The sequence below is a fragment of the Oreochromis niloticus genome, linkage group LG11 (genome assembly GCF_001858045.2).
Source record: "Oreochromis niloticus isolate F11D_XX linkage group LG11, O_niloticus_UMD_NMBU, whole genome shotgun sequence".
Lineage (NCBI taxonomy): Eukaryota > Metazoa > Chordata > Actinopteri > Cichliformes > Cichlidae > Oreochromis > Oreochromis niloticus.
This window is the reverse complement of record NC_031976.2, coordinates 14745303-14768664: the sequence shown is the minus strand read 5'-3', so window position 1 is coordinate 14768664 and position 23362 is coordinate 14745303. Positions and strand designations below refer to the sequence as shown.

Here is a 23362-nt window from a genome sequence, read left to right as displayed (position 1 = left end):
GAGACAAAATATAAATTTATATTAACATCTAAAAACCTGAAATCATGTTTGTTTGGTTTTTGTTAGCACTCCAAATAAATTACATTTTTCACTCTCATGCTTTCATTCTTGAGAAATCAAACTGATGTGAGGTCAGTTTTAATGGAGGATGTTGCAAACCTTTAACTATTCAGCCTCAAACACCACACTGACGCAGAACAGCATATGCTGAAAATGATTACACAATTAAAGGATGCACCGTTGCTTTACACAGCTTATCAAACACTAGGCATGTATTCAGCACTCACGCAGCACAGCGCAGCATCAATAGATCTGCCAAATGCAGCACATCTCTAATTCTATCTGCAGGCAGTTTGTCCCTTTCCTTGAATAAACTCAGTCTCATGTGCTGCGTCACAGCTGGCCAACAGGATGTCAGGGCCGCTCGCGTCTGAGTTATTATTTCTCATTTTTGGATTTCTTCTCAAGTGGCGTGGCTCAGCTGCGAGTTTCTATGGTGTGGTCCTCTGGGTGGAGGCTGCTGTCCTCAGCCTGTTTTCTCACTTTGACAGCGTGGAGGGCGTAGTTGATGGCAGTGCTGTCGGTCCAGCTCCAGGCTCCCGACAGGGGGTTGTACAGCATTCCTTTGACAGACTGCACCGAGAAACCATCTAACAAAGAGAGAAAACACTGAAGTCAACACAAAAGGCAAAATTTGATTTTTTTTTTTTTTTTGCACTACTTCTGCACATGAATTATGAAAAGAAAAACAGAAATCACACACACACCTCAGTTCTCAAATCAGAAGCCAGCAGCAGCCATTATAAATTATTATATTCCTTTATTAAGAATTTAAGTAGAATATTAATTTAACCTCAAACTGAAGCCTCCAAAAATGAGCTTTGCAGACAATTTATGGACACAGAAATCCTCAAAATTTGTGCCGTTTAAAAAACTTGTACATCTTGCAGCGACCTGTTGTAATATGGTATATTTACTTAGTTCCACAAAGATTTGTCTGCCTAATTATTTAAAAAACAAAAAAAACAACAACAACAAAACTTTGCATTATAGTCTGTTTTCTATAATCAGGGGGAGCTTCTTTTTTTTCCTCCCTCCAAAGGGACTTACGAGACTCCAGGAGGCACTCCAGGTCTACCGGGCTGACAAACTTCTCCCAGTCGTGGGTCCCGTTGGGCACGATGCGCAGCAGCTGCTCCGCTACAACAATGCCCAACACGTAGGACAGGTTGGTTTTATTTATAGTCGTGATGAAGAGTGAGCCACCTGGCTGCACACATGGAGCAAAAATGGAAAGGTTTGATTCATGAAATATAAATTAAACAGACTGCGTTACTTCTGGAAAGACATTTCAAGACACCTCTGCAGGTGATACACAAGGGAGGAGCTCTTCTACGAGAGGCAGCAGGGTATTTATAGAATGGATTTAAGGCTTTCAGAGGACAGAATCCAGCGCGCAAGACCTGGAAGGATGCCAAACCTCAAAGTTCAACAAGGCCAAGATTAATAGGTTGAACAGGAGAGGAGAGAAAAAATAAATAAAAGCACAAGCATCAAAAAAAATATATGTATGTGTGGTCAAGAAAAGTACATTTAAATGTTTGGGTTTTTTAATGAAAGTGCAGAAGAAAGATTTAGACCAGAGAGAGAGAGAGAGAGAGAGAAAGAAGTCCAGTCATGACTTAACCACGTGCATTAAGCTGTTTTTTCCCTCTCAGCTACTTTTGGCCCACTAACCCAGGATATTCTGACCCTCAGGCTGCAGTATGGACCACGACTTTCACTGAAACTTTTCAATGATAAGTACAAGGCACACACAGAAAAACACAGCAGGTCGTCCACAGACCCCATCCAGCCCGCTGCTGACTCACCCGCCCATAACTGTCTAATTCAGAGAGAGGGAACCTCTACCTGATATGCAAACAGAGGTGTAGTATTAATACATAAGTATCCAAGTCAAGGTATTAACAAAAAAAACAAAATAATAAAACAACAAACAGCACCTTTAGCACTTGGCTGCAGCAGAAGGCGAACGTTTCCAGGTCAGCCAGATGTTCCACAACCTCAGACGCCACCACAGCGTCAAAGTGTCCCGCTCCTTCATCCTCTCCTCCTGAGAGCTCTTCCAGGGTGCACACCTGGTAGGACACCCGCTCACATAGGTCCGGGTCAAAGGACGAATGCAGCTGGGCGGTGCCAATGCTGTTTTCCACTGGATCTATACCCAAAACTTTAGCTCCCAGACGACCCAGGGGCTGGAGGAGGATGAGGAGCAGAGAACTGCATGTCAAACATTTTCAAAAAAGCTGAGCCGAATATGATTCACTTAAAAGAAGAAAAACAAAAACATACAGTACAAAACTGGGGGGGTGTAATAGGCACAGATTTGCGCATTAACTAATTCTGGAATATAAAAAAATTAAAAAAAATGAGAGAGAGAAAAATTTCCTGACTTCCATCATTAACTGCATCCACACTGGCTCATAACCTGTCCATCTTCATAAGAAGAAGAACTAGTAAATGAGGACTGTTGTTTTACATGCAGGTAAATACAGCACAGTGTAGGTCAAATGAGAGTTATTTGAATTCAATGTTAGGCTTTTATAATATGTCTAAAACATGTCAATTAATACACAAAAGATTTTGTGGCTGTTGAGTAAAAAAAAAAAAAAAAAAAAAAAAAACTAATGAAATTTAAAACAATATTAATCATGGCAATAATGCATGATTTAATCTCCACAACACCCTGTGCTGGTTGTGTAAAGAGAGTGGGGAAAAATATGCAGTAACAAGCACTAAATAAAGGTTTAGTGTGAACGGTGCCCTCTTGTGGACAAAAGCTAAACATCCAAGTCTGACTGAAGAGCTTTTTCGCCCAGGGGCCTGACATCCATCCTTCCGCTGCTGATCCCTTGTGATGGTAGGACTGTTAGCTAAGAGACGGCCAGACACACAGTAACAGTCACAGCCTTAACAGGCGCTCTTATCATGTGTGTCTGTGTCTCGATAAGACAACCTGTGTGACAGAGCTGTGTAAGAACAGGACCTGATTTTGTCTTCAGAGATCACACAGCACAGCTGGTGAGTCCTCAGCTCACATCAAAGCTCCGTCCCGGTCATGCAGCTATCAGCGCTAACAAACAGATAAACAACTGTAAACGACCGACTGTCCGATCCACCACGCCGTGACCAGTCAGATCAAAGCAGAACGAGCACTGGGCTGACGTTGAAATGTTTATCCGGGCACAGCTGCGTATGCATGTGAGAAGCCTGGCACCGAAGCACATCGAAGGCACATATTTACGCTGCACGAGGGAAGAAAAGACTCAATGTGACGTGAAAGGTAGCAATTGAAACAATTGCGCCAGGACAGATAATATGTAGCAGGAAAGATGCTTTTCTTTGGCGCTGTTGTTTGCTCTGAGTCCGCAGCTTTCGTACACTTTTTACCTCTGTGAGCAGGCCTCCTCCACAGCCGACATCCAGGATCTTCAGTCCTGCGAGTGGCTTCCCGGGATGGCGTGCTCTGTGCACATTCAGCAGGTTATCCCTGTGCAAGGAAAAAATATATAAAAATATATCTCCCATTCCCAAGTCTTCCAGATATTTCAGAATACTCTACAACAGACCTAACGTAAAAGAACAGTGGGCAGATATGAAATTGTGAACCTCCAAAGTCTATGAGAAGCTGCTTAGCATGAGGAAGTGTAGGGGTAACTCCATGCTGTATTACACCATCTTCTCTCAAATCGCCCCGAGCAACAGTGTCAGCCAGCAAACAAACATCCTCACCTCCTTCCCAAACATGCAGTCCGACAGCCTCCTGCCTGAGGCCCGAAACATGGGAACAGGCTGAGGCCTGACTGCACATCATGCTCGTCATTAAAGCTCTGCTAAGGTGCCAAAATATACTTACATCCATCTAACTACCTCCTCGCACTAACACCACCCAGACAGAGCCAGACAAAAGCTACTGCTGAACTATCAGCATGTGATAAACCATTACTGTTAGCATGAACTCAGTGATTATTTTCATAAAATTTACTTTGACTTAATGAACCAAAAAAACCCCAAAACAAATTCAGTCTCAAACCTGAAGTATTTCTGAGTGTTTTCAAACTTTATATTTTAGAAACTGTGGATAAACATTTTGTCAAACAGGTAAATTTGCATGCAAAATGAATAAAAAGTCAAATAATGACCTCTACATTTTTTCCCTATCATACTGTGTTCCCTCACTTTGGTGATGCTGGTAGAGTAAGCCATCTATCACGTGGATCCAAGTATCTCCAAAAAGTGTTCAACTTCGTTGAGATCAGTTGACTGTGAAAACTGTAACATATGGTTCGCATCATTTTCATAATAATCAAACCTTTCAGTGACCCACTCATGTCCCACGGAAGGTTACAACTGCCATCTTGGAAAAGACCACTCCCATCAGGACATAAATCTGTTTCTTCATTGCAATGATTTCCAGTGACTCCATCCTTTGATAAGAGGATGATGGAAACTCAGATTTCCTCACAATACAGGGCAGATTTTTTTCCTTTAATTTGTCACGATTGCATGTATAGTTATGATTCACTCTATTGCTGCCTGTGTAACATTTTGAGGACAAAATAGAAGTAGACCACTTTGCTAATAACTAAGACAAATCAAACTTTAAACCCTGTTTTGTTAAAGACATTGCATTTGGTTACTACGCTGGGTATCTGCACAGATCCTGAGTCTGTGTACAACACCATGTATTACAGAACTAAAGCACACACTGAAACAGTGAAGAAAATAAGGCACCATGGCAGGATGAACTATCAGAGTCGCAGAGCTCCAGCAGCAACAGTGGCAGCACTGCTGCTGTCTCTCATTTCAACTTGCCCTGTGGGCAAAGTCTTATTGGGCAAATCATCCCCACTCAGACATCATTGACACTAGATCTGTCATACTGTCAACATAAGCACACACATCATCATCACCACCACCACCACCACCACCAAGAAGATCCCAGGATGGGGGAGGGGAACACAGCATTGGGCTCTTGGCTGGATGGCTGTCATGATTACAGCAAAGGGTCCCGAACAACAGATCCTATCAATCAAAACAGCCCCAGCCGACCCCCAAAAACATGCACACGTGTAGAGCCAAAGCAGCTAAAACACTATTGGCTGAAAATGTACTGATATTTGGAAGAACCCTGTCACTTTCAATTTCTCTTATTTCCTTGTATCCTCACAAGTTGCTTTCAGATACCACGAGGCCGCCCAGCTTTCCTTTGGGTTATGTTACGTTGACACCATCTGTTGGCGCCTCTGATGATGATTGACGGGCGGATTGTGTACCGTATAAAAGGCACCCTCAGGTCGTTCATGGCGTGAAGAGCTGCAAATTCTCCCTGTTCATCCCACCACTTGTTGGCCAACGACTGGAACTTCCTCAGTTCATCAGGGTCCACAGTGCTGTGAGAGGCTGACCGAACGCTGCATGTGGAAAAAAACAAACAAACAAACAAACAAACAAACAAACAAAAAACTGGCATTAAAGTGGAAACAGCCAAGCCAAATAAACAAGGAACCAACAGAAGACTGTTCTATAGTGTCGATAATAAATAATAAAAATCTCACTATACTTTTGGATTCAAAATTCTTCTCCAGAACCTGCAGCTGAGTAGCCCGACAGCTGTGTTGAGTGTGTGGAGTCGAGCTGTTTGCAAATGTATTCCAAAAAGTATACACAGTGCTTCACTTGTTCCACATTTTGTCATGTTAAAGCCTTATTACAATATTGACTCGATTAGTTTTCACGTAACACCTCATAATGAGTAAAAAGGTTTGCTTGAAATTCTTGCAATTTTATTAAAGAAAGAAAAAAAAATGCCATGTAAATGCCATGGAAGTATTCAAAGTCTTTGCTCAGTATGATGCTACACGCTTTGCACACCTATCTTTGGGGAGTTTCTCTCATTCTTCTTTGCAGAAACTCTCAAGCTCTATCAGGTTGGATGGAGTGGGGGTTGGTACACAGCTATTTTCAGATCTCAAACTTCAATCATGTTCAAGTCTTGGCTCTGGCTAAAGTCACTCCTTTGTTGTTTTGGCTGTGTGCTTAGGGTTGTTGTCCTGTTGGAAGATGAACCTTTGCCCCAGTCTGAGATCCAAGGTAAGGCTGACTAGTCTCCCAGTTCCTGCTGCCGAAAAACATCCCCAGCATGATTCTACCACCACCAAGCTTCACTGTAGGGATGGTATTGGCCAGGTGATGAGCGATACCTTGTTTCCACCAGACATGATGTTTAGCATTCAGGTCAAAGAGTTCAATCTTTGTTTCAATTTCAAGAATTTTGTTTCTCATGGTCTGAGAGTTCTTTAAGTGACTTTTGGTAAACTCCACATGGGCTGTCTTGTGCCTTTTATTGACAATTGGCTTCTGTCTGACCCTCTCCTGTACAGGCCTGATTGGCGTAATGCTGGAGAAATGGTTATCCTTCTGGAAGTTTCTCCTCTCTCCAGACTGGAGCTCTGTCAGACTAACAATCGCTTTCTTGGTCACCTGCCTGACTCATGCAGAACTTCTCCTATTTACAGATGATGGTGATATTTTTGATGAAGAGTAATTTTTCTGTAACCTTCTCCAGATTTGCACCTCAATAAAATCCTGTGTCAGAGGTCTACAGGCAATTTGTGCTCTGACATGTACTTTTAACTATGGGACCTTATTTAGACAGGGGTGTGCTCTTCCAAATCATGTCAAATCCATTACATTTACCACAGGTGGACTCCAATCAAGTTATAGAATCATCTGACAGATGACCAGTGGAACCAGGATGTACATAGTGTCATAGCGGGGGCTTTGAATACATATATAAACATATTTTTTTGCTATTTTTAGTAAATTTAAAAGAATTTATGTGGAATTTTATAGGTAAATCATGAATTTAATCATTTTGGAATAAGGATGTAACATGACGAAACACCAGCAGTCGTGTACTTTCTGGATGCACTGTGTTGGGCTATGTACCAATATCAGTATCATTGGCTCTCATATGTGAACTTACTGTTTTTCTTATCCTATCCAGTATTTTGCATTCTGATGTGCTCATCATACTTCGGACATACTGAGTGCAGTAAAACTGAAGAAAATGAGTTAATCTAACAAGCAAAATACCAAGTCCTTTTGTTACTGACATCAAACATATAGTTTCTGAAGAAATGCAAATTCTAAAAAAGGTACCTGTGCTGGTATTTGACCCTCAGTATCCATTTCATTCAGTTCATCTGGCTAAAACCAAGTAAAGATGTGTAATTTAAAAAAAAAAACGTGTAAACTGGTTCGGTAATGATGCAGTCTCTGGTGACGTGCAAATTTTTACAAATGCTGAATTGTGCCGAATTTTGTTTTTTAGTTCATGCATAAGTCACATGCTCAAAATGATATCACTTGAGTAAAAGAAAAAGGCTGCATTTTTTAGTGTTCTAAAAAAATGTAGTGAAAAGTGTTCAGCCACAGGACACATGAAGTAACGCTCACTGACTGTGACTAAGCAATGAATCGGTTTATTTGTGCAGAGATAATCTGCTTGGAAGCCTTTCTAATATTTTACCATCCACAAAGATACTCAACTTTAAGATACTTTGACTCTAAGGCAGTGCATTGGAGGAGCATCACACATTTCACGAATCAGTCCAGTTCATTTAACAACATGACAAACCTGACTATCTTTCTGGATGCAAAAAGATGCTTGTATTAAATTTCATAGTAGTAATTAGAATTATTTCCGTAACATATTTATGATGCACTATCTATCAGCTGTCCAGAGTCGTAGTGCTATCAGGGTGAGCCTCGGACCTCTGAGTCTAAGCAGTAGCTGTATGCTGCTAAATTTCACTGGGTTTTACAGTTTCATTTTTTTTTTTAAATTGAATACTGATTTCTAGCCTTGCTTCCAGCCGCCCAAATATTCTTATGCAATGTGGCACTGTAAAGGAAGGTGTCACCCCACGAGTGTGTCTGCTAAATACCCGTTATGACGGAGCACAGCGCGTCGCTCTATCTCCCGACAGGCGCTCCTCTGCAGCCACAGTGTCCGCTGTTTACACACCGCAGTCCAGCTGAACCCGCTTCGACCTGCGGCCCTCTGGACCAGGCCGCAAACAGCGGTTGTTTTAAGGCAGTGCAGCCCTAACATGAGGCGGCCAAACTTGTTGGAGTACATGTCATAAAACCATCGAGCTACTAGCTACTGTGAAGTTCATAACAAACAGTCTTCTTCGTCTTTGGAGTTCAGCGTCGCCGGTTTTCCTTCTTCTTCTACGCTGAGATTTAAGCGCAGCTCTCACCGTCGCTGTTGCACTGCCGCCCTCCTCTGCTTTTGGAGACGAGCCCACTTCCCCACTCTAGTTTCTCGGGCCTCTCAGGTAAAACCAGCGAGATGCTCCCCTACAATGTAAAGCCTGCTTCCAGATTACAGTTACTATTTTCAGTTTCGTCATCATTAGCGATTTACCGTTGACTATCTTTTTCAATTATTCCTCACTTCCTCTTGAGCTGCTAAGGACCCAGTGTCTCTGCCACTCTTCATTTATTTATATTTTATATATTTAATTTTATGCCAGTTTTCTTTTCCGACTGCTTGTTTCTGCTCTGTGGTATTCGAAAATATAAATATGAGCAGTAAAAGTATGCCAAGTTCTTCCTTAATTGTTTAAAAATTAAAAAGTCCCAGTTGAGACCTGACCAACTGGACAATGTAGAGTCTAATGACTTTGGTTAGTTTCATTTGTTCAATACACTTTTTTACCCAGTAATCACTTGCTGGTTAATAGGATCCATCAGTAAAGAAATCGGATATTGCAAATCACTCACTACAAATCAGTGTTTGCACAGCATGAAATTAAAGTTCGACAGCTTTCTGTTTGTTCCCAGTTTTTTTTTTTTTTAATTTATGTTTTAAAATGGGTTTGTAGGAGTCACACTCTCCGTTATAATGCCTGATCAAAAATTTAACTATAGTTTCTTTTTTTTTTAAGTGCCAATCATCTCTGTACAAGCAGAAAAAAAAGTTTACTCATTGGGGAAAAACAAAAACTGATAACTTCACTGGCCAATCATATGTTACTGATGACTATTTTTTACTACTAGGGTGTAATTTGTGATAACTAGTATTATGTTCACATGTGGAACAAAACAATAATATCAACTATGACAAGAGTGTTTCTAGCACAGTGGAAACTGAGTGGTTTGAGGGACGTGAGATGAGGATTTTTGTGTTGACTATTGTCTCCAAATTCTAAATTTGATTAAGCATTTAACCTGCACAGGCTTCAAGTACTCATGTGGTACACTAACCTGTGCTCCCCATTTGTCAGCACTTGGACTCAAACCCAAGCATCACCTTTCAGAAAACTATCTGGATGTGCTCATGTTATATTTTCATGTTCCAGGATTTAAAAAAAAAAAGAAGGAAAAAACCCCCAGAAACAATGGTGTACCAAACACTGGGCATGATTTTCAGGCTCAGCTGAGAACCTTTAACAATGTGTTATGTAAGAAGTGAAACTACTGAAGTGTTAACATTATTTTATATTGAATAACTGTTTTTCAGTTTGACCAAACAAGCAATTCGATGCTTTAAACAGAAACCATTATTCTAACTACAGCATCAAAAAATAGTTTTTTCCCCAAAGTCAAAGTTCTTATACAAAACAACCTTTTAGATTTCTAAGAGTTACATTTTGATGTTGTAGATCTAAATTGATTTGATTAAAATAACTTATTTAATCACTTAAATATTGCTGCATTGCTTTATCTATAACAAAACGGCAACAAACTTGTAGATTTAGTTTAAAAAGTGACACTCTAAAACTTTAAATATATGGTAAGGAATACAAAGTGCACCATTTGCAGTACCTAGTGGAACAGAAGTAGCATAACTTGTAAATACTTATGGACAAAGCAACCGTTCTTCAGAAAACTGAGAAAATGTTTTAAGTTGCGTTCTACCATTCATTCTATCAATGCATGGTTTTTGCATCACATGATTAACACTACTTCAATCCAGCAGCACTGACCGCTGAACACATGCAGCCTTAAAGTATGAATTATTGTAATCTCAGAGAAGTAGCACGATCCTGCTTTGTATGGTTAAGTTTAATGCAATTGTAACACGCATCATTAAATACTGTATTAGTAAATACTGAATTAAGGTCAGAGAGGTAGTGAGGCAAGACAAGGAACAGTTTATTAGACATCTTACAATAACTGGAGAAAAAGTTAATCTTTTTTTTAAAATATACACAGTTTCACTTGAGTTTTTTAGTGTGTAATTAAACTGTGCATGATAATGGAAACTCCTACCATTCAAACTTGTTCTTCAGGCACACTTTAAAAAGAACATATTTACAGTAAAAGAAATGTATGAGGGGGTTTTCACCTACACAACTGCCTCTATAATGAGACAAGCCTGTTCAACTCATGGAATTTAAAATGGCAAAGTGCACAGATCAGGACAGTGACTGTGCTCCTCAGCGTCTGCTACGACGGGAGGGAGACGTCGACCTGAAAGAAAGGCATGAACACGACATTATTCCTGCACTAATGACACTGATTGCAGTGCACAACAGAACAAAACACGTTTCACCAAACATACTGTCAGACTATAAATACGGCAGAAAACTTCCATAAAAACTGATGTTATACAAATTCTACAGATGCAAATTAAACTGCAGAACATGGTGAAAAGACACAAATTTGTTTGTTTGGCTCAATTTGATATTTTCGCCCTCTACTTTGGCCAGGAACCAGACAAATCAGGCAGATGTTCTAGGGAAGCGGTACTTGCTAGTATTCAGTCATGGCATATTTGCATTTGACATAGAAAACCGTTGTGAGAGATTTAAACCTTTAATTCATGAGACTTGACTTTACACAGTCAGGCACATGTAGCTGTATTAGACATTAAATTTTCATAACAGCCAACATTTTCCTCTCAGCTACTAAAACAGATCAAAGACTCGAGAGAAATCACAATGAAAACAGTATTATACAGTATTTTGAAAGAGAAAAAAACGAATACTACCTTGATCGCGACTTAGACTTGTGTTTGCGGCTTGCCTTCTTACCAGACTTGTGAGATTTTTCCGTCGATCTTGAGCGACTACGTTTGGATTTCTTATATTTCTTTTCCTTGCTAACTTCAGGGGAGGGGGATCTACTTGAGTCAGAGTCTGAGTGCCTCTTGCTAGCTTTGGCCGAGCCCTTCTTGCTGGCTTTACTATCATGTCGCGAGTGCTTGTCAGTTTGAGAATCGGTTCCTACCTCGCTCTCTTTCCTTTTCTTCGATTTGCCATTCTCTTCACTAACTACAGAGCTCCCCTTTTCCTTCTCCTTTTCCCTCTCTTTGGTCTTTGGCTTTTCCTTCTTTTTATCCACCTCTTTGTCTCTATCTTTATCCTTCTTTTTCTTGTCTTTCTCATGGCTACGACTCCTTTCCCTCCTCCTCTCTCTGTCTTTGCTAGAGGCCTTTTGTTTATGTTTGCTGCTGCGACTATGACTGCTGTCCCTGCGTTCCCGGCTCCTTTTCCTCTCTCTATCCCTCTCCCTGTCTCTGCTGCAACTGCGACTTCCTCTGGCCCTCTCTCTGGCTCTGTCTCTGGACCTAGATCTACTCCTGCGACTCCTGCGCTCCCTGGAATCACTGCGATCTTTCTTGTGGCGGCCTGATCGCTCTGCACTGCTCCTCCTCCTGTCCCTGCCCTTCTCACTGCGATCACTACGATGCCTGTGTGAGCTGTGGCTGCGGCTGCGGCGCCGGGTTTTGTGGGATGAGGAGCGACTACGTCTCCTTTTCCTTCGCGGGGAGGAAGATCGAGAGGAGCTACGGGAAGATGCTGAGGAAGAAGATGAGGAGGAGGAAGATCGACTGCTGCTGTGGCTGGAGGTGGAGCGGGAGCTGCTGCTGTGACCATTGGCGGGAGAATCGCTGCCGCCTCTCCCTGATCGTTCCTTCCCTCTGCCTGAATGCTTTACCTCACTACCCTCCCTCTCACTACGGGACCTGCGCCTGTCTGCCAAGGGCTCTGCCTCCCTCTCTTTCATGTCCTGTTTGTGTGGATATTCTGACTGAATCTCATCATATTCCCCCCTTTCTTTACTTAATCTCTCCTTTGCCATCTCTTCTGTACAAACAGAAAACAAAGACTCAGGTTAAAAGTGAACCCAGAAAACACCAGTTAACTAGTAACACACATTGCACAAACGTCATTTAATATTTACCGCGTGCTAGCAGCGCCTCCTGAGCTTGTTTGTCTTGCAGCAGCTGCATCTCCCGCTCTTTGCGGCGGAATGCGTCCTGCTTCTCCCGGATGCGGTGACGTAATTCTTCCTCATCTGTGTCTGAGGATTCGGATCCTCGGACGCTACGGCCATCCTCATCCTCGCTCTCATCTGAACCATAGTCACCGAGCCCGCCTGCCACAACAGAGCCCCCAGGTTGTTGAGTGTTGGAAACTGTTAAGATCCGCTCTCAAATCAGGTTCCACTTATGAAACCACTCAATCCAAACTCAAGGTCCCCATGAAAGGCACTTAATCTTGTTTAACTTTATACTTCACACCAGTAAACCTCTTATTAACAAAGAGTACACATACAGCTCTTAAACACTTTCAACAGTCTGTAAAGTCTTTGAGAGCATGCTTCTAATTTCAAAGCACAGATCTAAAAAGCAAGTCAGATGCCACTTTTGCCTTAAATAGTAGCAGTGAAATATTGGGTGTCACGCCTTGTGCCAACAGGTTTTCCCACGTTCCGACTAATAACCCCGACTATAAATCAAAGAAATTTCCCTTCCCTCCCCACCAGTGACAGAAAAAGGGATACTCACTGAGACCGGTCAGAGAAGCCAGTGCACTTGACTGTGCCAGCTGTTTTGCAGGAGCTTTGATTCACATCAACAACAGGAACAACATGTTAAAACACATACTGCCATTTTCTCAAAGGCAAGAGTCGCTAGAGAAAGGGATGGGGGCCACAGATAAAGCACTATTCACAAGAGCTGCCATTGGTAACAAGAGAAAAAAAATATAAAATAAAACAAAAGAAATGGAGAAAAGAGAGAGGGTTAACAAACAAACTTCTGTCACACATCCAAGTCAAACAGTCGGACAGGAGCGAAAGAACCAATCTGTACTAATGCACAGACACTTCACTGGAGGAAGTCTCTTGTATCTACAGGTGAGTCAGTGCTGAGACTTTATTCAGTCTTACAGCCATTCAGCAGCACCTCCAATACCATGACAGGTTTTCAATACTGTTTATGACAAACACTGCTCTGCTCTGTCCTGATGCATTAGCAGAGAATGGTTGGAAATGCATATCAGACAGACATACTCTGATGTATGCTGCTCAGTCACCCTCACTTACAGGGTTTTTCAGAGTAATTTTAAGAGGCACGTAACGAATTCTGTCCAGATTTAAACATAATGTTTTTGTGACAAGCAGAGATAATGCAAAAAGAGGAAAATATAAGACCAGACCTCGAGTGGCTTTCCTGTGAGTATCTCTAGCCACATGCAGGATCTCTTCATTTGTGACCTCGAGAAGGATCTCTGTCAGGAGTGTTTTTGTCATCACCATCTAAAAGAAGGAAAAATTAACAAACATCTCAATATTTTATCAATTTCTACAATTAGATTAAAATCAAGCATTTAAAAAGGAGTCAACTGGACGTTTTTGGTTTGTAAACACATTTCACCTCTACAAATCAGAAAAGACGTCCAGTTGCCTCCTTTTCGAACACTCAAGACTGCCATGACCTGGACTGAAAACCTACACAATCACACTCAAATCCAACTACTTGAATGTAATTTGAAAGTTCAAACTGACCAGCTGGAATTCCTTTTCCTCCTCAGTCATTTCAGGTTCACTGTCTTCTGCAGGGGGCGAGGGACTCCGCGCAGAAAATTCTTTCTTTAGTGAAATCTTTTCTTCGTTGTCATTATCATCATTGCCCTCATCATCACTGTCCTGATGCAAACAGAAGAGAAGAATGAGTTTCAAACAAGAAAACATAGCCAATCATTGCTACAGATAAAGAGGAAAAAAACAAAACTATTTGCAGTATGGGTCTTAAATGAGTTCCTTACAAATTTACTCTTGCGGGGCAGACGTGGGCCATCACCCCCCTCATCGGGCTCATGGCCTTTAACGTCGTCTTTTGCCATTTCTGCACGCTCCTTCTCCATCCGCTCGCGCTCCAGCTTCTTTTGCTTCTCCCTGTCCATCTTTTCAAGACCTTCTCTGATCCATGCAGGTAGTGTGCGTCTCTTTACAGCATCTGGAGATCAAACGTGTTATTCACATATATTTTACAAACGATTAAACTATTCCAGTACAAATCCATGTACACGAAGAAGTTGTTGTATTAATATGGTGCATCAGTTAGTTTCTACGGCTATCACCTATTTAAATTTGACTCTTTTTTTTTTTTTTTTTTTTTAAACAACCAAATTTTTAGAAATATCTTTTGTATGCATATAAAATGAAGCCAACACAGGTGGAATAAGGACTTCAATTATTTAAACATATAGTCATCTACTGATATTTATCTCATACCTCAATACATTTTCTTGAAATGTTTCTAGAGTGTTCAGGAATTTAAAAAAAAGAAATAACTTAAAAAAAAAATTAAAAAAATTCAGACATAAGGACTCACCTAATGGTGCTGCTGGGGCCTCAGGTTTGACAGGGAGCTGGATAGGGGATCTTGGCCTGTCTCGAAACCCAGGCGGTCTGGCATCTCGTCTGTTCTGAGGAGGACCCTGCCAGTATGGGGAGTGGAAGCCTGCTGGTGTCGGCGCAAAGGATGAGGCAGCTCCATGCTGTTGAGAGACAGCACAAACTCAAAATTAAAGGCAGTTCTAAGTACTAAAGGTCCTGTTTTGGCAGTCACTAGTTGTGGGGTTGCTGTTGTCTTTCCCCACTCCTTACTGAGCTAAAAGGTATACTTGGGTTAAAAGGGGAAAAGAAAAAAAACTCAACAAATAAAGTAATAACAAACCATGCTGGATCCTCAACAAGCCAACACTTCCTCAGCACAGCATCAAGAAAGCAAACGACTGATACGCCTAGATGCTCGGACCCGGCAGAGTGTCTATGGATTGCTCCTTCTCGTGCTACTTGGCTGTCACACTAAAACCAAAACGCTTCAACAGTTTCTACCGTAGCATCTGCATACCTGATAATCAAACTGGTTCATGGCCATGGGGGCCATGGCGTAGCTGTCGGGCTGTGCCCCATACCCATGGCTGTTCTGGGGGTAAACCCCATGGTGGGCTTCAGAGTTGAATTCCACGCTGTCCTGGCTGTTGCTGTCCTCGCTGGGGTTCACCACATCCATTGGTCCTGACCCTGGAGGGATCCAGGCCTGTTCAGGGGGTGGAGGAGGAGGGGGCTGGCCATGCATTCCCCATTCTGTTAAAACACAAAATACTTAAACAAGCCACAAGAGAAATCTCCACAGTTTTTTGTTTTGTTTTGTTTTTTCTAGGGGGGGGAGCCATGGCTCAAAGGCTTAATTGTGTACCTGGTTGCCACATTCTGCCAAATGCTGGGTCACCCTGAAAGTTGCTGTGATTATTCTGTCCAACAGATTCAAGGCCTGGGATTTCCTGACCATTGGGCTGGATGTTCTGCTGCTCTCCTCCTGTAGACTCTTTTTGGGCTATCCATGCCTGTGCCAGGGCCGCCCAGTCCACTTGACCTGGACAAAAGTGCATTAAGACTCTAGTTGCCAGTACAGTTTTTGAATCCATTGTAAAATATTTAGATTTTTTTTTATTGAGGGAGCAAAAATGCTTTTTGTGGTGCATGAGCATCACTCACTAACCTGGATCATGCTGATGCTGAAAAGACTGCATCCACTGCTGCTGGCTAAGAGGCCATTGCGGCCAGGGCTGTCCTCCCTGGTCCCACATTGCTCCTTTCACGATTTACACCTGAAACATCCAGATCAGCTACATTTAATATTATTGTGCACTCTCAACATGGAGAGGTGTGTCAGTGTAGAATTACACTAGCCAAATGGCAATGGAATTGCAAGCTGCACTAGAGTGCTAACGCTACCTCAAACTGACCGGCTAGCTGTACGTTGGGAGACACTTCCCTCTTAATGTTAGAACGCTACCTAATGTGAGCCATTGTGTCGTTACGTATATACGATACTGAAATTAATTCGGGAATGGTGCTTTGGGGTTTGTTTTTTGGGGTTTTTTTTTTTAATTAATTAATTTTTTTTTTAGCTAAGAAAGCTTAGCCATGCTAACGGGAGCTACTATTAGCTAGGCTGAGTCTGAAAACCAGCAGTTAGCACCGCATTTTTCTCAACGACCGAGCAAAGGTTCACTCATTTAAATTAGGTCATAATGGGAAAGAAGAGTGGATGAAATTTACACTGAAGCTGTGCTTTGAGTTTACAGAATTCCCACCTTTGCCTGACGGGTTCGCTCCAGCGATGCGGTCGCAAATCAAAATGGCTGTACAGGCGAGCTGCTCGGAGGAAGTACGAAAGAAGAACTGCTGCCTTCAAACTAAATAGGAAAGTTACAAATCATTCAGTATGCATGGTTAGTATAAGTTTGCTGGAAGATTTTTTGAAAAGTCGAAGAGATACTCAATCTAGTCTCTGACTGTATGTGCAATACAGTGCTGGGGAACTTAGTGCGTGTTAGGGCATTCATTCGTCCTATGTCAAAAAAGTTGAATTTGTTGTTCTAATTTGAGGTTTTAAATACATTTGATGAATTTAAATTCTTTAAATTTTTGTAGCTGTCACGAGTGAATTTCCTAACCTTAAATAATAGTTTTGTTTTCTAAACTTGAATAAATGGGATTAAACTGAAAATGAAACGGAAGAAAATAAGTCTTTCCACGTGGAAGATTTTCTGTACGAGCAGCACGTGAAGGCAGCACGCCAAAGGCTTCAGATGGTGATGTCAGTGTGATTTTAGCACCCATTTATAGCTTGCGTAGTTTTCATGTAACTGGAATGCCGAGATGCCTTTCAACTTACGCCCTCATAGAGGGTATAGAGAATGTGCCGCAATGTGCATTCAGAGCCACAGCCATTTGGATTTGAAACAACAAATCTACCCAGGGCCTTCCTGTTTGCAGGGGCCCTTCTAAGCCTGTAATGAAACGTCTATTTTTTGTTTCCGACTGCTCGTTTCTCTGCAGTTCTTCTTCTACTTATTATTATCAAGCTCCCTGACAAAATCAGCTGAGTGAGCGAACTTACAAAATTAGAATAGAAAAAAATAAAATAGCCTAAAATAAAAATAATGAAAGGAAATTGAAAGAAAGCAAACTGTGGGACGTCAGTAGTTGATTTTCTTTCAAAAGAAAGGTGGGAAGAGTACAACTAACAGAGTAAGAATGGTTTAGATATCAGCAGTTGTTATAGATAGTGATGAATGTGTTCATGTATCTTTTTCTCCTTGTACCATGTACACCAGCATGCCTGTTTTTATTACTAAACCACCCAACATATCTGAACGACCATCACGCTTCCGTATTAATTTTGATAATATGAAGTCAAACAGTCAAACATATCAGATCATTGCCCAGCCTAATTTAATCTAATACATTTTAACATAGTAGGCCTATGCAGCCATGTAGTGTACAGTTTCAACACCAACACTTTAAGGCACTTGCTTAATTCTTCACAATCATCAAGATAATTCCATTATTTACAATCATTATGGTGACTTTGGTGATCTGGTTGGATCTTTGATGTGCCTCAGCACCAAAACGGCTGGAAAACAGTATAAGGCTGTAAGCAGGTTAGCCTAATATCAGTCCTGTATGCTTCATTCCTGTGGAGGTTATGTCTGTGTAGCAGCTCATGAGGCTTAGAGGTAATCTGACCAAAATGACAAAGACTAAAACTGAAGATGTTTCTTGCACATTTTTTATTTTAATAGTTTCCAAAGTATAGATCATCAGTTATTATTATCATTTTAACTAGTTAAAATCTGCAGAAAATAATTCATTTGTAATGAATGAATATTTTGCACAAAAAGCAAAAACTACATAAGATTATTTTGTCTCTGTTTATACTAAATAATGATATCATCAAACTGAACTGGAGCATATTTATATAGCGATCTATTTTTTGAAAGAAACAAAGTTCTCTGAGCCTCGTCATTTTGGCTCTAGAAGAGCGTCCGCTCTGCAGGGTAAGCTGCAGAGCGGACACAGCCATTTAACATCAAAGACTTCTTAGCTTGAAAATTTTGTGGTAGGTTGGTATGCGTAGTTTTTTTCCAATAAGACATTTAAATTGAAACACTTCATTGTCAAACACTTGATTTGTATGCAGCCACAGATTGTACATTTCACATTTCAATATTTTATTACTGTTCATGATGCTGGGTCGAAATTTGGTTCTTCCTAATTTGTGTTCTCTTTTTGAGTATTTTTGACCTTCATTACTTCTTAAGTACAGGAGATACCCACATGAAATTTGCACAGCTGTAAAACAGCTGTAAAGCGCTGTTACAAACGACAAGCAAATCAATTTCACACCCAAACCAAGTGGCAGAGCTTTTGTTTCACAAAGCATTTTTTAATAACCAACTTTTAGCATCAGTATCATTGGGAATATCATAGGTTTAATAGCAAACAGCACCAGTTTAAGGTTTATAATATTGAGTAACAGAAGAATGAAGCAATGTTGGTATTCACATTTAAAAAAAAAAATAACTCAGACATATTTTAGATTCTGAAAATTCTTCCATTCATTTTCTCCTGCTTAACCATTTCAAGGTCACAGTTGGGCTGGAACCCATCCCAGCTGTCACAGGGCAAGAGGCAGGGCGCACACCCAGACAGATCCAGCCCATCACTGGTCTGATGCAGAGCGGAGACAGCCATTCAAGCTCACACCTACAGCCAAGTTAGAATCACCAGTTAACCTTACCCCAATCATGTCTTTGGACTGTGGGAGGAAGTTGGAGCACCTGGTGAGAACCCAGGCAATACATGGAGAGCATGCAGACTCCACACATGAGATTCAAACCCATGACCTTGATGTTATGGTGCCATCAAATGCACCACAGTTTTTCCAAAATTTCCACAATTGGAGCACACACAAGAGGTTTAGTTATTTCCATAGAGTTTCATTTGGATTCAGGTCAGGTGATTGGCTGCGTCATTTTAGCAGCTTTATTTTCTTTCTCTGAAACCATTTGAGTTTCCCTGATGGTGTGTTTGGGATCATCATCTTGCTAAAACACCCCCCCCCCGCCTTGTTTCATCTCCATCATCCTTGTAGATGAAGCAGATTTTTAATCAAGAATGTCTCACTATATTTTAACCATTCATTCTTCCTTCAATTATATGAAGTGTGCCAGTACCATATGCTGAGAAACCACCCCACACCATGATGTTCCCACCTCCAAACTTCATTGTTTGTATGGTGTTGTTGAGGTGATAAGCAGTGTCTTTTGACCTCCAGACATGGTGTGTATTATGGCATATGAAGAGTTCAATTTTTGTCTCATCTGACCAGACTATTCTCCCAGTATTTCACAGGCTCATTTAACAGATGTTCAACAAATTTTAAATGCGCTTCAGCAAGCTTTTTCTTCAGCAATGGAGTCTTGTGTGGTGAGCGTGAATACAGGCCATGACGGTTGAGTAGATTACTTATTTTCTTTGAAACACTTGCTGATTCCGGTTTTTCTGTACCTTTCTTTGCATTCAATACTTTTTCCCTGTTTGAAATGTTACCAACATCTGGTAAGAATTTCATGTCAATAGCACCTTTAGAATTATTATTATTATTATTTCTTAACTGAAATCGGTGATGCTTTCAATACTTATTTTACCTGCTGTGTCTATTTGGGAATCCAGCCATTTGCTGAGCATAAACAGGTGCTCATGTCCTTTCTGGAGGTTCAAACTGCAAAATTTAAGACTTATTTATTGGCATGAATGAACTGAGCCACAATCAGCAGGATTTCTGCATTATACAGATTGGATGGAGCCCACCATTTTTCCTAAAACAGAACTGAAGCATTTTATGAGAACATGTCGTGTGTTCGAAGAGGTCATGTGCAGGTGTTATTTAGTACCATCGTGTACTCTGTTGGTACAGTGTTGATGTATTTGCCCTGTGAAGAACAAAGCCTGAGGCGTGTGCAGTCCAAGCGTGTGAATGCTTGCATGTGAAAACGTGTTGAGCGTGTTATATATTAGTGAGTGCATGTGTGGCGTGGTGTGCAGCTGACAGTGAGAGCAGTAAAAATTTAACCTCCACTGCTGGTAGACGAGCTCCACAGCAGCACCTTATTAGTTTCTTAAAACTGTCTCACGCAGAGGGAGGGCGCTTTTCATTACACGAGATTAAATCACATCAAATGCCTCAGCAGCATGTCCTCCAGCCAAAAGCCACCCCCCTTTAAAAATAGACAAACGCACTTCAGAAAAGATTTACTCGTCTTGTTTGGTGGCGGTTTGACAACATGTTCTATGTTCCAGCCGCACGGCCGGGATGTCACAGCGTGTGGGAGTGAGAGAACACGCGGGGCGAATGTCTTTGGACGTTGCCCTTTTTCCTGATTCCACACCCACCTCCTTTTCACCAGCTCCCGACATGTTCTGAAGCAGAGCTGCTTTGCACCCGTCACGGCCGATAACGGGCGAAGACTGGCTGAATGTGGCACCGCGGGATCCGCAGTGACAGCCGAGGTAGGAAGAGGGAGACTGTCGACGACATCTTGCTTGGAGTAAAAAAACCCCCCACAAAAAACAAAACCCAGCATGATACCAATTTAGCAGCAGAAAACATTAAATCTATTGTGATTTCTCTTCTACTACTAGAGCTGTTGCACAAGAGAAGCTTAAAAAAAAAGAGAATATTGTTGAATATACTGTTCATAAATTATGTTTATTTTCATACATTATGTTTTATGTTCATTCCATAAGCAAATTTAAATCTTCTTCTGGGAGCAAGAATTTGTCTTGAGGAAGGAAACCCTGCACGCCTGGAGCACCATGAGTTTTGTATAGTCTTATATGTACAATTACATACACTCAGTACTGTTTTTGCTTACAGTAAGCAATACTGTACATAACCCACGCATATCCCTCTTTGTATATGATTGCAAGTTGTCTTCTCACCATGCACGGGTTTCTTAACCGTGAAGAGAGGCACAGATTTTGTATTTTTTCTGTCGCAGGTGAACATAAATCATAAACTCTGATGCATACGTTGAACTCTTTTCTTTCTAATCGTTGGGCAAAGCAGGAGAAATAAAAGTAGTTGAATCTAAAATATTTTCATAGAAAAAAAAAAAACAGGTCATTTGTCATGGACATTTGAAGAATAGGCAATACATTCATTAGAACATCAACCCATGCACATTACAGAAAGAGGTTTTTCTTATTAGCCTTTTTTTAAAGCCTTTAAACTGTTTTCTAACATGTTTCTCTAATTTTTCTTCTTCTTTTTAATGCTCAAGCTTATTCATGGCATTAGAGAATGAAGAGCAAGTCTGTTGTGGTGCTGACTGTTTGTCTGACACTTTCGTGTGTTCGGGTGGAGCTGAAATACAATGAAGGCAGAAAAAGTGCTTTGTTGATGCGATAAACATCAAGTGCGCCTGCCTGCGGGGGGAGAACTACACCGATGACCTTGAGGGAGAGTATGTTAAAGAAACTCTGCTCAAAATTGCAGCTGAAATAAAAAAAAACAAATAAACTTGTCTTTGGCAAATTCAATTCACTGATAGTCAGACATTTATACATTCTGATTTTAAGAAAGCAATCCTTTTGAAAAAGGCTGAAGTAGAATAATGTTGTGCTACTCCTTTAAAGGTGCTGTGTGGCAACTTCAGTCAGTATGTTAAGCCAGTGTGTATCCTGCGTCAACAGAGCCAAGGCTGATTTTTCAGACTGGATGTCTCAAATGTACAAACACAGATTCCAGTGAACTCCACAGAATGCTGCTTCTCGGCTCCTCCTCGTCTATATTCGTCTTTACTGTCACAAATGATCACGTTCTCACTGAAGCCATTGCCTCACAATTCAAATATTTTGTGCGGAGCCTTTACATTCATAACACAACCAGACTACCAAGTCTGATTTAAGCTGGCGATCATTTACTGATGTGAAAATGGTACACAGCACCTTCAAACTACATTCACCGGTCTCTCGCTCACCCACACAAATACACGCAGCCGACACCAACTCATAGGCGCCGGGTACAGGTTAGCATGCAGTAAAATTCTGCTTGTTTCCAGTTAGTTATTGTAGTAAACTATCATGCATTTTACATCTCAGGCACGTGACTGTGGCTGAGACAGACTGTAACATTTGAACAGCTCAGGTTCAATAACACTCTGGTTTTCACCTAGCCTCTTTTTAAAGAGCAGGCTTTTCATAGTAATGATGATAATAGTAATAAAAAACAGAACATGAATGAAAATCTCTAAGCCACAAAATAAAATCCTTTTATCCTTTATACATCTACAATATTTAAAGGTGCCAATTTAAGTAATACAAAGGTGTATACAGTGAAATCCTTCCCTTTTCTTGCCTCCAAAACACCCAAAGATACAGTAAGAGGAGTTTACAGGCTTCTGCAAAAACAACACAAAGCAAAAGGAGGTTTTCTAGAGATAAAATACTTTCTCCTGTCATGTTAGAGGATTTCCTCATAGAAGAGCAGATATGCCTGAGAGTTGAGTACCCTTGACTCTGGTACCATCTGAACTGTGGTATCGCTGACATACACCCACTGGCCCTGGGAGCTGCTGCAGGTGTCCCTCGCACCTGGGAAAACAAACACAAACAAAACCCACAGTGTCAACATCGTGAGGCATAAAGGCTCCTCCTGGAGTCAGGGGGTGGAAATACAAGGAGATACTGGGTTACTGGGCGTAAATATTGGGACAAGCTGTCACTTCATGCTTCCATAGCAACAAAGCTAAAATAATGCTAGCCAGTAAGGAGTGCTGAAACTAGCTCAAAGTGGACTCATTGTGCTCTTCTTATTTTCTATATGTTACAATGGATGAAACTTTTTATAACCCTCAAAATGCCACAAGGGGCATTTTAAACTCTGTTCTGAGAGCTTACAACACTTGATTTATGGTAACTAAGTGGTAAGACCAGTGCCATCAAGTAAACGGACAGAAAGCCTCAAATAACAAGGTCACAGATTACAACAGGCTAACTCGCTGCTATTACCTGCGTGTTATAGCAGCAAGACTGCAGAAACTAAAAAAACCTGAATACTTTTTAAAGTCTTTAATAAAAACACATTTTTAAAAAGGACCTGTAGACATGTTGGCAATAAGATTAATTTTTTACC

General features: G+C 41.1%; 3 protein-coding genes and 1 long non-coding RNA gene across 10 annotated transcripts in view; 1 reads left to right on the top strand and 3 right to left on the bottom strand.

The window, feature by feature from the left end:
• Positions 1–122: 122 nt before the first annotated feature.
• coq3 (coenzyme Q3 methyltransferase) lies at positions 123–8426 on the bottom strand. Of its 2 annotated transcripts, XM_003453479.4 has the most exons (6): positions 8013–8404; positions 5337–5474; positions 3451–3550; positions 2004–2255; positions 1111–1270; positions 123–650 (listed from the first exon to the last, which is right to left on the bottom strand). In XM_003453479.4, exons 1-6 carry the CDS (start codon positions 8204–8206, stop codon positions 478–480), a joined length of 1017 nt encoding a protein of 338 aa, XP_003453527.1. In that variant the 5' UTR covers positions 8207–8404; the 3' UTR covers positions 123–477. The 2 variants fall into 2 exon arrangements, with proteins under 2 accessions (XP_003453527.1, XP_005472613.1); XM_005472556.4 differs by lacking the exons at positions 123–650; positions 1111–1270 and adding an exon at positions 1277–1463 and having other exon boundaries at positions 8013–8426.
• A 1780-nt stretch (positions 8427–10206) lies between these two features.
• pnisr (PNN-interacting serine/arginine-rich protein) lies at positions 10207–16582 on the bottom strand. Of its 3 annotated transcripts, none has more exons than XM_003453478.4 (12): positions 16473–16582; positions 15875–15983; positions 15572–15748; positions 15224–15459; positions 14702–14867; positions 14133–14323; positions 13873–14013; positions 13524–13623; positions 12872–12925; positions 12265–12459; positions 11069–12167; positions 10207–10548 (listed from the first exon to the last, which is right to left on the bottom strand). In XM_003453478.4, the coding sequence occupies exons 2-12, from the start codon at positions 15960–15962 to the stop codon at positions 10515–10517; spliced, it is 2481 nt and encodes an 826-aa protein (XP_003453526.1). In that variant the 5' UTR covers positions 15963–15983; positions 16473–16582; the 3' UTR covers positions 10207–10514. The 3 variants fall into 3 exon arrangements, with proteins under 3 accessions (XP_003453526.1, XP_005472615.1, XP_019220070.1); XM_005472558.3 differs by having other exon boundaries at positions 11069–12164; XM_019364525.2 differs by lacking the exons at positions 10207–10548; positions 11069–12167; positions 12265–12459; ... (1 more) ...; positions 13524–13623; positions 13873–14013 and having other exon boundaries at positions 14210–14323; positions 15288–15459.
• LOC112848233 (uncharacterized) lies at positions 16529–21132 on the top strand. Its single transcript, XR_003222244.1, has 2 exons — positions 16529–16610; positions 18811–21132. It is a non-coding gene; the product is annotated as an uncharacterized LOC112848233 (long non-coding RNA).
• The window catches only part of usp45 (ubiquitin specific peptidase 45), a 35109-nt gene continuing 32663 nt past the window's right edge, over positions 20917–23362 (bottom strand). For all 4 annotated transcript variants that reach the window (XM_019364526.2, XM_019364527.2, XM_005472561.4 and 1 more), the window contains exon 18: positions 20917–22821. In XM_019364526.2, the coding sequence (XP_019220071.1) occupies positions 22691–22821 (131 nt within the window). In that variant the 3' untranslated portion in view covers positions 20917–22690. The remainder of the gene's footprint in view (positions 22822–23362) is intronic.

Excerpts from the sequence above, each read along its gene's own strand:
- pnisr (XM_003453478.4), bottom strand. The coding sequence starts at position 15,962 with ATGTGGGACCAGGGAGGACAGCCCTGGCCGCAATGGCCTCTTAGCCAG. Across the intron at positions 15,749-15,874 it reads TCAGCATCAGCATGATCCAG|GTCAAGTGGACTGGGCGGCC; the intron begins GTTAGTGAGTGA and ends ACTTTTGTCCAG. Across the intron at positions 13,624-13,872 it reads AGGAAAAGGAATTCCAGCTG|ATGGTGATGACAAAAACACT; the intron begins GTCAGTTTGAAC and ends TCCTTCTTTTAG.
- coq3 (XM_003453479.4), bottom strand. The coding sequence starts at position 8,206 with ATGTACTCCAACAAGTTTGGCCGCCTCATGTTAGGGCTGCACTGCCTT. Across the intron at positions 2,256-3,450 it reads GAGGAGGCCTGCTCACAGAG|CCCCTGGGTCGTCTGGGAGC; the intron begins GTAAAAAGTGTA and ends ATCCTCCTCCAG. Across the intron at positions 1,271-2,003 it reads GCTGCAGCCAAGTGCTAAAG|CCAGGTGGCTCACTCTTCAT; the intron begins GTGCTGTTTGTT and ends CCATGTGTGCAG.